Genomic DNA, 16,146 nt, shown 5'->3' on the forward strand with positions numbered 1-16,146 from the left:
GCACCGACGACACCAAGGGCCGTACCGCCTGCTGTGTCTCACATCGCTCCCTCGACGACACCTAAGCCTCAGGTATCGAAGACTTCGACGGTGATCTCTTCACCCCGACTCGATGACCCGCCGGCACCGAAAAAATCTACGGCCGCCTCTACGAGCCTGGCCGGTGCCAAAGCCTCGAAGGCGCCCCAAGTACGACCTGGTGTGACGCAAGGCAGCAAAACCACACCTGTCCTCCAGGACACGTCGGGCTCCGGTTCGGTCGGAGCTCCCGCAGCCTCTTCGGTGCCGACCAACATTACCTTCGGCTTGCCTCCGTCAACAATCCCAAAAATGTTCCAACTCAGGACACGGGTCACCCAACCTACGGTCACACCTGCTGAGACGTCTCCAGCACGTATCATCGACGCCGGCACTGGCAGAATGATTCTCCAGGACCGAAGGATAACTTCGGAGCCGCCATTGGACCCTTTCAGGATCCCACTAAAAAGGAAGTTGCCTGCAGAATCGGAACCTCTCCTTTATGAACCCTTCCATTCATCCTACCAGGATCCACACCGATTCTCCCCCACACGCTCCGATACAGACGCATTGGAGGACTACATGGCTGACCAAGTCCCCTACCATGTAGACACGGACCCTGATGACCAGCAGGACCCTGATCAAACTTGGGGCGACCCTGCAGACCCCAGTGCACCTCTCGATGCACAGGATCCACAACTCTATGGGGCAAAGACATCTCCTACGGAGGATACTGCAGCGTTCAATGCTCTTATCGAACGTGCTGCCAATAACCATGGGGTGCAGCTTCACTCTGATACCATCGAAGATGACTTTCTAATGGACACCTTTGCATCCTCAGAAAGACATGTAAAGACTCTGCCAATGTTGAAGGGGGTCCTCAAACCAGCCAAGGACATTTTCAAAGAACCCACCAGGGCACGAGTGATAAACCCCAGGATTGATAAAAAATACAGATCAGCACCTGGGGATCCTACTTACATCAGAGGACAATTACCACTCGACTCCATCGTCGTAGCGAATGCACGCAAGAGGGCACACTCGCAAACAACAGGTGACGCTCCTCCCCCGGACAAAGAGTCCAAGGTGTTAGAAACCTCTGGCAAGCGAGTTGCCGCCCAAGCTGCCAACATATGGCGCATAGCCAACACTCAGGCGCTCCTTGCTCGCTATGATAGAGCGCACTATGACACACTTGAGCAAATATTCCAACATCTCCCTGACCAGTTCAAGGAAGGCGCAGAAATGCTCATCAGAGAAGGACAGCTACTAACGAACGCTTCCTTCAAATGCGCACTAGATGTTGCAGACACGGCTGCCAGAGCCATAAACACAAGCGTCATGTTGCGACGACATGCCTGGCTACGGATCTCAGGATTCAAGCCTGAGGTACAAAACAATATACTGAACCAGCCCGTCAACCCCGACTATTTATTCGGGCCAGAGGTTGACACCACCCTCGAAAAGATAAAAAAGGATACGGACACTGCAAAGTCCATGGGCGCACTACAAACTCAGTCCTTTCGGAGCGGCTCCTTTCGTCGCCCCGGAAACAAGGGAGCAGGTAGAGGACAGGGGTCACAACAAACATATAACAAAGGCAATACACAGACCACCTATGATAAAAACACCCGAGGTGGATATCGTGGCTCCAGCACAAAGGGCAGAGGACGCGGCTACGGCAACACCAGGTCCTCCCCCAAGAACAAGCAGTGACGCCCTCTCCCTTCCTCCCGACCACATAACACCTGTCGGGGGAAGGCTACAAAGGTTCCTGTCCACGTGGAATTCCATCACCACGGACAGGTGGGTCAAAGATATTATAAAATACGGTTACTGTCTGGAGTTAACCTCCACTCCACCCACAATACCACCAAGAAGCCGTCCTATGTCCTCAGAGCACTTAACGCTCTTACAGCAAGAAGTGCAAAGTATGCTTCTAAAAGGCGCTATAGAGGTCGTACCCATCCACGAGCAGGGTGCGGGAGTGTACTCCCTCTACTTCTTAATTCCAAAAAAGGACGGGTCGCTCAGACCTATATTGGACCTGAGACCCCTGAACCAGTACATTCTTTCAGAGCACTTTCATATGCTCACTCTACAGCAAGTCCTTCCGCTTCTCAAGCAGGGAGACTTCCTAGCCACACTGGACCTCAAGGATGCGTACTTTCACATACCCATCCACCCCTCACACAAAAAATACCTCAGGTTCACTGTTCAGGGGCAGCACTATCAGTTCAAAGTCCTTCCCTTCGGCGTGACAACAGCGCCCAGGGTTTTCACGAAGTGCCTAGCTACGGTGGCAGCACATCTACGGAGGCAGCATATACACGTCTACCCCTACCTAGACGACTGGCTCGTTCAAGCGAAGTCAGCCCAGCAATGTGCAAGCCACATGTCCCGCACCATTCACCTTCTTCACAGTCTGGGATTCTCACTGAATTATCCAAAGTCCCATCTCCAGCCCGCACACGTACAACAGTACCTAGGTGCGACTATAGACACTCTGGCGGCCACAGCTCAGCCAAATTTAGTGAGGATCGACAGCATACAACTGCTGATCTCCAAATTCAAACCCAATCACTCACTTCCAGCGCGAGTGTTCATGCAGTTGATAGGCATGATGGCCTCCTGCATCTTCATAGTCCCGCACGCGAGATTACATATGCGCCCACTTCAGGAGTGCCTAGCACGTCAGTGGAATCAGGCTCAAGGACAGTTAAAGGACCTAGTGTTGGTGAGCGGTCGGGCATACAACTCTCTGCATTGGTGGAATCCACAAAACCTTTGCAAGGGCTGACCGTTCCAAGAGCCTGTCCCACAAATAGTACTGACAGCGGACGCGTCTCTCCAGGGATGGGGAGCTCATGTACTCCACTACACAGTGCAAGGACTATGGACAACACAACAAAAGAAGTTGCACATCAACCTTCTGGAATTGATGGCAATCTTCCTAGCCATGAAGGCGTTCAAAGTACATCTATGCAACAAGGTCGTGTTGATCCGGACGGACAACATGACCGCAATGTACTACATACAGAAACAGGGAGGCACACACTCTCCACAGTTGTCTCATCTGGCTCAGAGCATGTGGAAGTGGGCCATTCAAAGGAACATGTTCCTCATGGCGGAACACCTCCCTGGCAAGGACAACCAGATGGCGGATCTGCTCAGCAGACACAGCCACCAAATGCACGAGTGGGAGTTACACCCATCAGTACTCCAACCGTACTTTCAGCAGTGGGGTCATCCGGAGATAGACCTATTCGCGACAAGCGAAAACGCAAAATGCCCAAGCTTCGCCGCCAGATTCCCACATCCGCAGTCGCAGGGCAATGCGATATGGATGAACTGGTCCGGCAGATTTGCGTACGCTTTTCCCCCAGCGCCATTGATACCGCTAGTGGCCCGCAAACTCCGACAACACTCCCTGACACTCGTCCTAGTTGCTCCCACGTGGGCACGCCAGCCGTGGTACACCACCTTCCTCGAACTTTCCGTGGTGCCGCATCAAAGGCTGCGGATCAAACCCGCGCATTTGACGCAGAACCATGGAGAGGTTCAGCACCCAGATCCGCAACAGCTGAATCTGGCGATCTGGCTCCTGAAGTCCTAGAGTTTGGCTATCTCAACCTGCCACCTGACTGTATGGACATCATCAAGGAGGCCAGGAGACCCACTACCAGAGCTTGCTATGCAGCCAAATGGAAAAGGTTCGTCATTTATTGCGGAAATAATGACATCAACCCGCTGGACGCATCCATCCAAAACATCATCTGTTATCTCTTACACCTATATCGATGCAATCTGGCGTACACCTCTATACGTGTCCATTTGACCGCAATATCAGCCTATCTGCAAACCAGGCAGCACCTCTCTCTATTCAGAATGCCTGCCATCAAAGCATTCTTGGAAGGGCTCAAACGAGTCATTCCACCTAGTCACCCACCGGCTCCAATGTGGAACCTCAACTTGGTCCTCACACGCCTGATGGGTCCACCCTTTGAACCTCTACACTCATGCGAGATTCAATTCCTTACCTGGAAAGTGGCCTTCCTAGTAGCGATCACTTCCCTCAGAAGAGTTAGTGAACTCCAGGCACTAACCGTTCAAGAGCCATTTATTCAGGTTCACGCTAACAGGGTCGTACTACGTACCAACCCCAAGTTCATGCCCAAGGTAATATCGCAGTTCCACATGAACCAGACTATTGAACTGCCCGTTTTCTTCCAAAACCCACAAACTGTTGCAGAAAGGGCACTACATACACTAGATGTACGGAGGGCCCTCATGTACTACATCGACAGGACTAAACCATTCAGGAAGACAAAACAACTGTTCGTTTCCTTTGCCCCACACCACAAAGGTAACGCCATCTCCAAAGCAGGGATAGCCAGATGGATAGTTAAGTGTATTCAAATCTGTTATCAAAAGGCAAAACGCACATTAACTATTCCACCACGAGCCCACTCAACACGTAAGTTGGGGGCTTCCATGGCCTTCCTAGGAAATATTCCCCTGCATGATATATGCAGAGCAGCCACATGGTCCACTACACACACATTTACAAAACACTATTGCGTAGATGTGCAGTCAAAACAGCAGGCAGCTGTAGGACAGGCTGTTCTCAAAACACTTTTTCAGACCGCTGCAGCTGGCACGGGTAGCCGCCGCTAATAGAGGGCACTGCTATGTATTCTATGCACAGATATGAATTCAGCAGCCCACATGCCTCGAACTGAATATGCTACTTACCAGTATGCATCTGTTCTTGGCATGTAGGGCTGCTGACATTCATATCGCCCTCCCTCCTCCCCGGCGCCTGTCGCAGCTGCAGCTCTCAGAATTACTGCAAGCATGGTCATCACTTTCTGTATCTACTCCATCACTGCCACAATGGCGAAAAACAATCTGAGGATGGAGAGGATGCCCATGCGCACTGTAGTCCAGGGGAGGAGTCACCTATCCAAGGATACTTCGAAGACTCTTCCAGGACAACAACGTGCAAACATCCGGACCCAACACTAGGCGGCGATCTATGCACAGATATGAATGTCAGCAGCCCTACATGCCAAGAACAGATGCATACTGGTAAGTAGCATATTCATTCTCGCATTGATCTCAGATTTTGAGGATTTAGTCATAGAACGGAGGCTGTTTTCATTTTGAGTACAAACAGTAGTGTGGATGTGGTTTTATTATGTGTATGTATTTAGTTGTAGTGTTTGATATTTGTAGCCAAAGATCTTGTCCAGTTAGAATATATGTAACCACAAGTATTGCTATTGCATTGCTCAGCTTTGGGGTCGTTTTGGTTATACATCTATATTTTTTATTAAAGAAACATTGTTGAACTGTTAAACATGACTCCTCCCCCCCCCCCCCCCCCCCCCCCCCCCCCCCTAGAGCTTAGTCAATACTCCGTGAGAAACTCAAGCAGTGTCTGTTGTGCCATATCACGGTGTCTGTAATGTGTTGCTGGGTTTCTTACTGGCACTCTCAGAATGAAGTTTAGCACATCCCTGCTGAACACTAGCATCTGCCCTCTTGCGTGGTGTCACACCTCTGTAGTCTGGAAAGAGAAGTATTCTATTACCTGGTTGAAGGGAGTCTCTGCTGTTTCTGCCCATAAGAATAACTCCAACAAGTCTGAGCCATAGAATATTGACTCCATTTTGGATGCAAGTGTGCATTTTGCGCTAAGAGATTAGAGCTAAATGCTGGTAGTAAGTTGTGGGAAAATCCTATCTGAAGAGCCCATTTAGCGAGTGCGAGTGGCTGCTCATGCTCACTTTTCTTCTGTTTTCATTTAGTGCTATTTCGTAGTGCAAAATGCATCCATGTGCCCATTTTGGACACAAGGTGACATTTTTGCGCTGAGAAATAGCACTAAACATACAATTACTCTTCTCAGGGCATTCAAGCTAAATCTCACAGAATCAATAAGTAATTTCACTTGAATATGCTACACAGAATTGCGCAAGTTACACCCACTCCTGGTTTTCATCTGTCAGATAAAGAATTCTGGATGTTAGTTGCATCAACCACGAAAGACTGTTCAGGGCTTGAAATGTTTTGGATTTTTTCAGTCCTAATCTGCCTCAATCTGTTGCAGATTTTCACTTTTTGAGGATAAGTTGCCACCTGATGTCAGTAATTTGGCCATGTTTTGTGATTTGTGCAGTTCGGTGAATTTATACTCCATATCCGATTTTGAGATTGATTCTAGCTACTGGCTAACCAGTAAAGTGCTCTTTGCATTGGCAAAATGTGGTAAATGTTTCTCACCTCATGTTAATCTCACCATAGAATGCACGATCTTCTTCAGTGATGTAAAGGAGGAGCATGCAGAATTAGTAGAGGATGAGCTCCTGTTTTTGATTCAGGCATTGTATCAGTTTCATTTTCATAAGCAAATGTAGGTACAAGTGCTGATTGCGCAAATTTGTTTAGATGTATGGAATTGGGACTAAAGTCTTGCCCGGATGGAAATTTAGTGATCTTGCAAATAAGGTGGTGAAGCCATCCACATTGAGTTTGTTCAGTAAGTTGAGTTCAATTTGCCTTTGAATATGCAAGAGATTAGGAGATGTTCAGTCTTTTGCCAGTCCATTTTTAAGAAATATTTCGGCATCCAGTTTTGTGGGTTTTTTGAAGCACATTCGTAGAGAGCATAAAAAATGTGTTGACATTTGTGAACTTAGTTTCAGTGTACGAAATTCCACCCAATCACTTAATTTGAGGTGGCTGATGCCACTGAAATAGGCCTTTGAAGTTTCCTTGAAGGAAACCGCTTAGAATCGAAACAATGTCACTGTACACTAGCGGCACCCTTAAAAGTAGTTACCTTATTCACTACTCAACCAGCGCCTGTGAAGGGTTGTGGAGATTTCAGAGTACATATTGTTCTGCTGCTCCCCTATTAGGGACCATTTTGCGAAGACCATTTTATTTGTGCGGAATGTGTGCGCATTTTTTGTTGGTTCCTTACGAAAGAATGAGTGACAAATTATTGCTTTACAATGGCTCCCTTTTACATTTTCTCTCATATTAACCCATTTATAGTCCAGGTGATAAAGTGGTTTTATTGCTCCAAGAAATATTTGCAACATTACTTCTTGCCTGGTTCCTGTTGGGAGAGAGCCTTAATAACGAATCCCTCACAACGAGTGGGTTTAACAACGACTCCTAAACAACGACCTGTACCAGAACCACGACCTCCTTAACAGCTACTATAACTGAACCACAGCCTCCTTAACCACTAGTCCTAAGCCTACTGATTGTTAGGGATTCATTAATAAGGCCGTTTCCCAAATATGAGACTTCACCCATCACCGTGGCAAGGTGTCTCCATACTTGGCACATGGCATTTGCATTATAAAACTAGCATGCATATTCTATCGCCTTGAAACATACTAACCCGATTTCCAGAGAACCGCTGTACCGCTTTCAACTTCCTGGGAGAGGGGTTGGTGTGGCAGCGGGAGGGTCGCTTTGGAGAGATGGGAGGGGAAGGGCGCATATGACACTCTCCAAGCATGTAAGGGGCTGTGCAGACATGTTCACAAGTGCTGGTTTGAGGAATGCTGTTCTTTGTGTCTGTAATTCCCCACAGACAGGCCAGGCACCCTGAAAGTTTGTATGAGAAGGGGGCTTCGGGGAAGAGGTCGGTTTTTAGTGACGAACGAGAGAACGCAGAAACATAACAGTCAAAGAAGTGAGGCTGATCATGTTACCTGAGCTAATGACCTCATCGCTTCGGCACTGAGTGCATTACCAAGAGGGTGGAATTAATGGCTGAATCCAAGTGTCTGACACCAGAGGCGATTTAAGGTCACCTTTCTGACACCCCTGCTTTATTCAGAGGGCCTGGCTGCCACCTTTACCTAGCTTCGTGGTGACACTTACTGTGCTCCTTAGCCAACAGCGCTATGAGGTCAAAGAAACCTTTCAAACTTCGCTTTATTAGGGCCTGAGTTTGTAACAAACATTAGGTAGGGTTCTTGCGGAGGGATAGGTCAATTGTCTTGTTGTCCTGGTCTGCCTCGGTGTCCGTAGCTAGCCCATATCTGTTCTCTGCAAAAGAGAAGAAAGGTTGAAACATTCGGAGTCGAAAATATAAAAGCTTTCCTTGCGGCAGCTGGATGTTTCGAGGCACTAGATGCGTATGCGCGGTGGGGGAAATGGCCTTATAACGAATCCCTAACAATGTAGATTTGTGATTAAATTTCGTGGTTTAGTAAATCGTTCAATACGTAATGGTTTGGCTTTGGTCGTAGTTTAGCCTTCGTGGTTTAGGCACTCGTTGTTTAAGTGGTAGTTGTTTAATCATATAATCGTTCCCGTTATCTCCATTTTCACTTTTTACGTAAATTTGGTGTGAACATTGCTGTCCATTGTTACTTTTTTTTTTACTAAGTATTGCCTTGTTCAAGCAAAACTACAGACATGAGCAAATCTTTGTTGTTGAAACTGTTTTTTCTTTTGAGTGCTCTGTTGGTTAGGGTAAAGCCACAGCTCATCAAGAATGTGGAATTGGTCTTGTAGACTGCCAGGATCCATTCCAAAACAATTTTTTCAGTGTCCAATGATTAAATGAAGTAGGAATGACTAGCACTTAAATAAGTTCTATTTGAAAACCTTTTTGAGTTTCTGGAGTGTGTTTGTACTATGCTACACTTAACTTATGAATCTTCGTACCTTTATTCTAGATTCCTGTTCACCCAGTGCCAGATCCAATTGTACATGAAGTTCTAAACTTGGCATTCAAGCACTTTAAACACAAAGAAGGGTAAGTACTAATTTTCCTTCCATGTTTCTTGGGGTTCAAAGGTTAGATTTTTTCAGGCAGTTGCAGGTTTGGCTTTTTTCTCACCTGCTTCTAAATGGTGATCACCGTTGCTAAGCAGTTCTCCTACTTCGAGTTTTGAGGGAAAATGTGCTACTTTGGATTTAATTACTTTATGATTTCTATTTAGTCAGATGTTTTTGGACAAATAATTTTCGTTTCATGTTCTTTCATCATTGACTTCTTTAGTGACTCCTCACTTAGACTAAAGAAGAGCACAAAGATTTATGCAAGAATTCTGCAACAGTATTTAATTGGTAACTTAATGATTTTTCTATGGATTAAAAAAAAATGTTTTTAAATGTAGATAGTAACTATCCGGAATTCGGATTAATGTTTCTTTCCGGTCATTTAATTTATCTAATGCAATAGATTTTTATTTGGTGATGCCCAAAAAAATGTATGTGTTATCACTTTCAAAGATCGGTTTGTTACTAAAACTTTGGTAAATGAAAAGTCCGAACAACAGCTGTATAGAAGGTAATTGGGTGTAGCATGGTACACTTAACTGTAAGTGCACAGTTAATTCCCCTAAATTAATCTTTAGAATTAATGTGCTTTGGTATGTGACAGCACACAGTTGGGTAAAGCAGATGTCTTTAGCACTGCATCTCACTGATTCACTTGTTTCTGTTATTTCCCATTGTCACGTTAGTATCCCCGTTGTTCATGCAGAGCAGTATATTACGCATGTTGCGTAGTTCACCAACTTCATTCCGTTGGTCGAAAAAACAGCAAATTAGATGTTTTCTTGGAATTCTACATGGCCAAAAGGCCCTCAAACCTGAACCTACTCTTGAGTGACATGCTGTGCTTTTTCAACATCTTTGTGGGTGTCAGCCAGATTTAAAGTCAGTCTAATCATTATGCCTACTCCATATCCACAGTGCCTCACGGCATGACCACCCTGTTTCTTAAGATTTTTCTTGTGTTCTACTGGTTTTGAATGTCTGCTTGTGTTTGGATATTGGAGTTAAGATAGCTTGATGTTTAGTTGAGGATACTGGAGATGTTAGTTTTGCAGCAAGATTTTTGGTGGACTCCGACTTTAAATTCCTGCTTTTTGTCAGATGACGGTGGCTCACCTTAAGGACACAGAAGTAACACAAGGGAAACATGTTTAGGCTCTGGACTTGAAGAGGGTATTACAATTGAACTCCCCAGATTGAAGTTACTGTCGTATTCCTTTCTGTCCCCAAAAAAAGGGCTATCCTTACACTGCTTAAGATTGTGTTCTTGAATTTCAAAACTCATTGACAATGAAAATCTTTAAATTACTTTCAGAACCCATTTTAGAGAGCGACTGGGAAAGGAGGAGTTACTGGGCCCAACCATGTTGGTTGAGGCCTTTACTCCTGATGTCCCAGGGTCCGACTTTTGAGTCCTGAGTGACTGGGCCAAGTACTACCCCTTCAGCACTTGACTGTCAGTGGTAGTACAGATCAAGCAATTCAAGGCTTCTCCCAGGGTCGGGGGAGGGGAGGCGCACAAGATAGTAGGTGCTTGGTGCATAAGACTCAATAAAGCCAGCAACCCCAATAAATGAATGTCAAGCCAGATACTTGCTTTTATAATAAAAGTAGTATTTATAGACTAACACAATTTGAAATACAGCATATACAAACAATATACACTATCTTTGTAAGGCTGGTTCTCGAGCGAATTCTGGGTACGCTAGTTTTAGAAGTTTTGCAATGTGTTTTTTTTTTTTTAGAAGTGAAAATGTCCAGTGTCGTAGTGCTATTAACCAAACCCCTTTCCCCCAGGGTTCCGCAGCCGGGCTATCCGTCTTACCCACTTCCACTGGTATTGTGATATGTTATACCCTGAGAGTTCAGCAGTCAGGCACTGCATGCACTTAATTGGAGTGGATGCTGGTGAAGAGCTGTAGTTTTGTTGCTGCTGTCCAGGTGCCTGGGTATCCCAATAAGTTACTCTATCTCGACGGAGAGAGTCTTGGGCAGTTAATTGGTCACAGATTCTCCAGTCGTTGCTCTGGGTGCATGGGTCAGGACCTGCTGCGCTTCATGGTTGCAGGCTGCACCTGGACCACGGCCCTCACTTTTCACAGTGGTGCACCAGGGCTGTGGTTCTTGGTCTTCATGGTGACCCCCTCTGGCATACAGAGTTGCGGACTTGGATGACACATGGGCAAACTGCCCAGTCAGTGCAACATCACTTCTTTTCATAGTGGCCCCCTCTGGCATATAGGATTGTTGATTGGTGCGGGAGTCCCTCAGGACTGTAAATCTCACCCTCCACTTCAGGGGTGATCAGCAGGATCTTCCACTGGACCTAGCTCCCTCTGGTAATCTCCTCCTCTTCCTAACAGGGTCCTCTGGTCTTGGTAGGCAGGCAGATGCTGCCACTCTAGGGCAGGTGATCTTGATTCTCCTGGTTGATGTTCCCTCACCCAGCAGGGAGACTAGCATACCTTGGTCCTCAGTCCTGGTCACATAAATCAGAAGTCTTTCTTAGTTTAATATGTCGATCTACAGCAAGACAGGACTGCTTGACAGTTGACCATTTGAGATACTCAAGCTCCCCTTTTCTATAATTTATTTAAAGACACAGATGCGGTTCAATGTCTTTCTCTGTTAAACCCATGTGGTGGTGTTACTTCCTTTGAAGTGCCACTCCCCTGCTCAATCCTTTATCTAGGAAGCAATCTGTCACAGCAAGAGCAACCTTGATAGCTTTACAACACAGACTGCAAAAGTGTTGCAAGGATCACACTTGCATGTCAGCCTTGCTCATCCGAAAGTTTACGACTCCAGCCCTGCTCTTTATGATTCACTGTCTCTTCAGTGTTTATATTATCAGTTACATCCTCTTCCTGAGATGTGCCAAGACCCCTCTGAAATGTGACCTATTCAGAATCAGTGTGCTTTTGAAGTGCACAAGAGAGCCTTGTTCTTCCCCTCCTCCAGGGTGTGTGTGCCCCACCCAACTCTCAGGAATGTGGCAATCTTCAGATCTGTCTGGGAAGGTTTTTTTCCCTTTTCTTGCCTTTCCAAGGCCCTGGGTTTTCATTATGGAACCTGCAGTTCTCCATGCATTAGACCACTCACAGGCACATATGCTTCACAGCATGCAAACAGACACTTGCTGCTCCGCTCTACATGCTAACCTGATATGTAGGGAAAGGGCATGTTAAACGCACAGCAGTAGAACTTTGCGTGGGTGGTTCGGTAGGCCCCAATCTAGTGACACGGGTTAAAAAGCCTGTTTGCAGAACTGACCCTCATTATAAAAAACACAAAGCACAGTATACTGCCACCACTGCTCTTGTGCTACCTAACTCTTGGTAAATGCAGCATACCTTTACCAATTCAAAGTTTGTGCTTTAGGCACCCCTCCCAGTCTAACCAAACCCCAATCCATGAGGCCGGCCTAGGAAATGGTGCACACGCATGACCTGTTTTCGCCCATGACCGTAAATCAGTACTAGGGATTGAGATATGGTTACAGGTGAGGTACTTCAGGGAGGGGTGCACTCCCATCATCGTGTAGAGAACTTTTCTATCCTAACAATGACTTGTAAGAGGCAAGCATTATCGGCTTGTATGAAGTGCAACAAACACCTAAAAGATAAATCATGAAGTCACACTTTACTCTCAAAAAACTGCCATCAACTGGAAACGCAAGAAGCACTGGCAAAACCCAAATGTGGCAACACAAGCTATTGGCCTTGTTAATGTTTCTAGCCATGTTGCACAGCAGCATGACCACCACACCAAATTGCTTACATAAAACTTGCTCCCACGGCTGAAACACAAAACTTTATATTTTTTCCTGAACACTCTTGGCCGAACTAGAATCAGCCATGCTTTGCCAATGCTTGTTTATTCTGGCATAACTGGAGGGTTGGAGAGGTCAAGCTACAATGTGGGGGGGAGGGTGTAAGCAACACCTGTGGGAGGGGGCTAGCAACAATGTGTGGTGGGAGGAGGCAGGCAATAACGCTGGATTGGGTGAGACTGAGCAGGCAGCAACAACTGGACGGGGAGGGAGGGGGTAAGCAAAATGCAGGATGGGAGAGGGCAAGCAACAATGTGAGACAGGATGCAAGACTAGGCATGAGGGGGTAAGCAACAACGCAAAACGGGGCACAAAGGGGTAAGCAGCAATGCAGGAAGGGGTAAGCAACAACACTAAGAGGGACACAAGTAGAAATACATAAGGGAGATGGCCTGTAACATGGAGCGCTTCAACGAAAATAAGAAAGTAACTTTGAAAGCATAAGCAGTGGAAGGACGCAAGTATTTGGGACATGCTCCAGGGGAGGGACAAACCCATGAAGAGGAAGTGAAGCAAGGAAATGAGTGACAGCGAAGCCAACCAGTGGTAAGCAGTGAGCGTGCTCTTAGCCCATTGTAAACTAATTAAATGGCAAGCAACAGCACATAACCGTTTATAACATAAAAGGCTAATACATTTTATAGATGAAAAGAAAGATGGGATCCGAAGAGCTGTTCAAAGAAGGGTAAACCGAAAAGGCCTAGAAATTCAGAAACATAACATATTTAGCAGCAAACCAAATTAAGGGTGTCATGTCGACATAACATAGAGAAGAATCTGGGGCGATATTGTAGTCCGGATCTTCAGCAATTCAGAATATAGTAGTGTAGAGGATGAGGTAAATGAAGAGGAAAAGATATGATAGGAATTTAGGATACAGTACCCATGACATAGTAGGGTATCCCGCTCATTCCACACTACCAGACCATATTTTCACATGCCAGACAGTTATAAAAAAAAAAAAAATGTAGTAGCTCATATTTAGGTTATACAGCTAGAGGAAGAATATTGTTACTTGCTCGAAACTCACTTTAATGGAAGGAACCAATTCTTGCCTGTGCCATCGTGCGACTTACCAAGGAAACTTTAAAGACATACCCTACTGCGAAAGGGAAGTATAGACAGTCAACAAATGAACCTATATATGAAAGAAATTCACTTACAGTGACCAATGCTTAAAAACATTAATTCCTGCAGTTGCAAATACCACATTTAGTATAATTGGGAAGGGTCACACACCCAGGTTTATAGTGTCTGTTGTGGCTCCTAAAACATGAGTTTGGATGTCTAGATTAACAGTGAGGTGTATGGAGATGCTAAGGGAAGAGAGTAGCCTACTACATACAAGGTTTGTGTGCTGTCTTTGTAAATTGCTACTGTAACAGTAATCCCCAGCAATCTCCACAAGATGTTAATAATGCTCTATTACATTTACCTTATTACTTAGTCCTTTAAGCTATGCTTATTTGGCAACTCTTTCAGCATGCATATGGGAGCACTTAATAAAACGGATGGGTCAAAGGGCTGTACCCTCTGTGTCAGATATCCCCTCTTACATGGAATCTAATTAATAGTTCCAAGTATGCTTATAATGCTTCCTTTGGGGGACCAGACAATATTAGAACAGATCAAAATGACTTTTTGCTAGCTATTAGATCTTTATGAAGGGTTGGTGAAACAAAGCTACTTTAAGCATCCTTTATGTAGTATATAAACATAGACATCACTAGACTAACTAAGAAAAGCAAGCAGTTTCTTTTTTATTCACATGCTTTTAAATGTTTAGGAAGGCTGTCGCAAAGTGTGCAGTTGTTAGATGAATTATAGGGACTGTTCACTCCTCGTTACATAGAAATTGGTGCATTAGAGTTTACTTTCCAGTCTGACAACATTCCATTAGAAAGTAAGGTGCTTAGTTAGCATACATAGAACTTGCCTCTAAGTGACACATGCAGCAGCATAAATCTAACTTTGCTAAATATTATTGTGTAAATATTTAATGATGTCTTGAGGCAGCAGTTGGGCAAACTATATTAACATATTAGTTTGCTAATGCTCCCTCTGCACACATGCTTCCTTAGGAAAGATGATGCTATACAGTTGATCCATAGCTTGTGAAAGAGGTCTACAACTCGAAAGAAACTAGCTCCATAGGTAAAAAAACATTGGTTGAAAAATAATGGTCACACATTGCTACGAGCGTGGAATTTTGCTAAGCGATCTATGTGTTATTTTGGTTCACTAAATTCCGTATCGTAGTGAGTTGCAATTTGACCTACCTCATCAGTATTCAAGAGGTAAGTTACAAATTGCATATTCCTACAATCGCTGGCCATCACAGGAATGTCCGCAGACGACCGTGTCAGTGATGTATTTTTAAATAAATCATTTTTCATAAATTCAGCTGGGCTGTTAAATTTTTTTTTAAAAGAAAAAAACCCCTTCCGCGATTATCATAGCACCCCGTGTTGGGAGTCGCTAGAATGCTAATATTTAATTATCAGATTTTGGTCTTAAAACAGTGATGCATACCATAATGAATCGCTGTTTGAACGGATGCCCTAAATGCACCCCTTAGAAATGGGGATTCTATAGCCATTTCTAATCCCTTTTTAGGAGTTGGAAAAAAAGATATTGACTTCGAAAATGGGTTTAGTACATTATAAAAAAAAACAATTTTTTTTTATGGTTTCAAAATCCAAATCTGAGCTTTTGCGACAATAACAATTCTTCATCTGGCCATTAGTTGCTTACCTTGAGTTGTACTTTTGTAGTTGGAACGATCCTACTTTTACGTCAAACCTCACACCTTTGTAGTGAAGTGGAGCAGCATACTATTTAAAGAGACTATTGACCATGACATTTCATTACACAATGTAACATTTTCTCTACCAGGGTTTCACCGTATTCTTGTGCATTGTGTCAAATATTTTTATTTCCTGAAGGCAGTGAAAGTGTTTAGATAAATTCGTCCCTGCACATCACTAATGGGGAAACTGATGAAAGTGGCAGTAAATAATGTAGGGAAGCATTTAGAGCTTGTATTAGATGTTTTGAGCTGAAGCTCAAAGTAAAATAAAATGTAAAAAAAATAAATTGCTGTGTTCCCAGATCCAACCAATAGATAGCACTGTAGCGAGCTACACGTGTACATGGAATAAGCTGAGCTACAATACTACAGATAAATAACTAGTTTACATTTTAGCTGCACACTGCAATGGGAATCTTCCTAAGAGCTGTATTCACCTCAGGATTTGAACCTTCTGTGTTTTCTGAAGCTTAAAACTACTTGTTAGCTACTGAGGAAAAATAATATAATTGTTTTTTTAATGCAGTGAGTCCTGAGCATCCAGGGTATGATACTGATCTTTTGGGTTCATAGCTGTTTCATTCCAAATAATTGAGATTTCTTGCCCTCCTAGCCTTGAGTATCCTGTTGGTGCCTTATGCCCATTGGCACATGCAGGCCTTCCAATGGA

General features: G+C 44.7%; 1 protein-coding gene across 19 annotated transcripts in view; it reads left to right on the forward strand.

Moving 5' to 3' along the window:
- The window catches only part of FRYL (FRY like transcription coactivator), a 2,516,714-nt gene that overhangs the window by 483,139 nt on the left and 2,017,429 nt on the right, over positions 1 to 16,146 (forward strand). For all 19 annotated transcript variants that reach the window (XM_085642132.1, XM_085642134.1, XM_085642126.1 and 16 more), the window contains one exon: positions 8,730 to 8,809. In XM_085642132.1, the coding sequence (XP_085498258.1) occupies positions 8,730 to 8,809 (80 nt within the window). The remainder of the gene's footprint in view (positions 1 to 8,729; positions 8,810 to 16,146) is intronic.

Source organism: Triturus cristatus, chromosome 2_2 (assembly GCF_964204655.1).
Source record: "Triturus cristatus chromosome 2_2, aTriCri1.1, whole genome shotgun sequence".
Classification (NCBI taxonomy): Eukaryota; Metazoa; Chordata; class Amphibia; order Caudata; family Salamandridae; genus Triturus; species Triturus cristatus.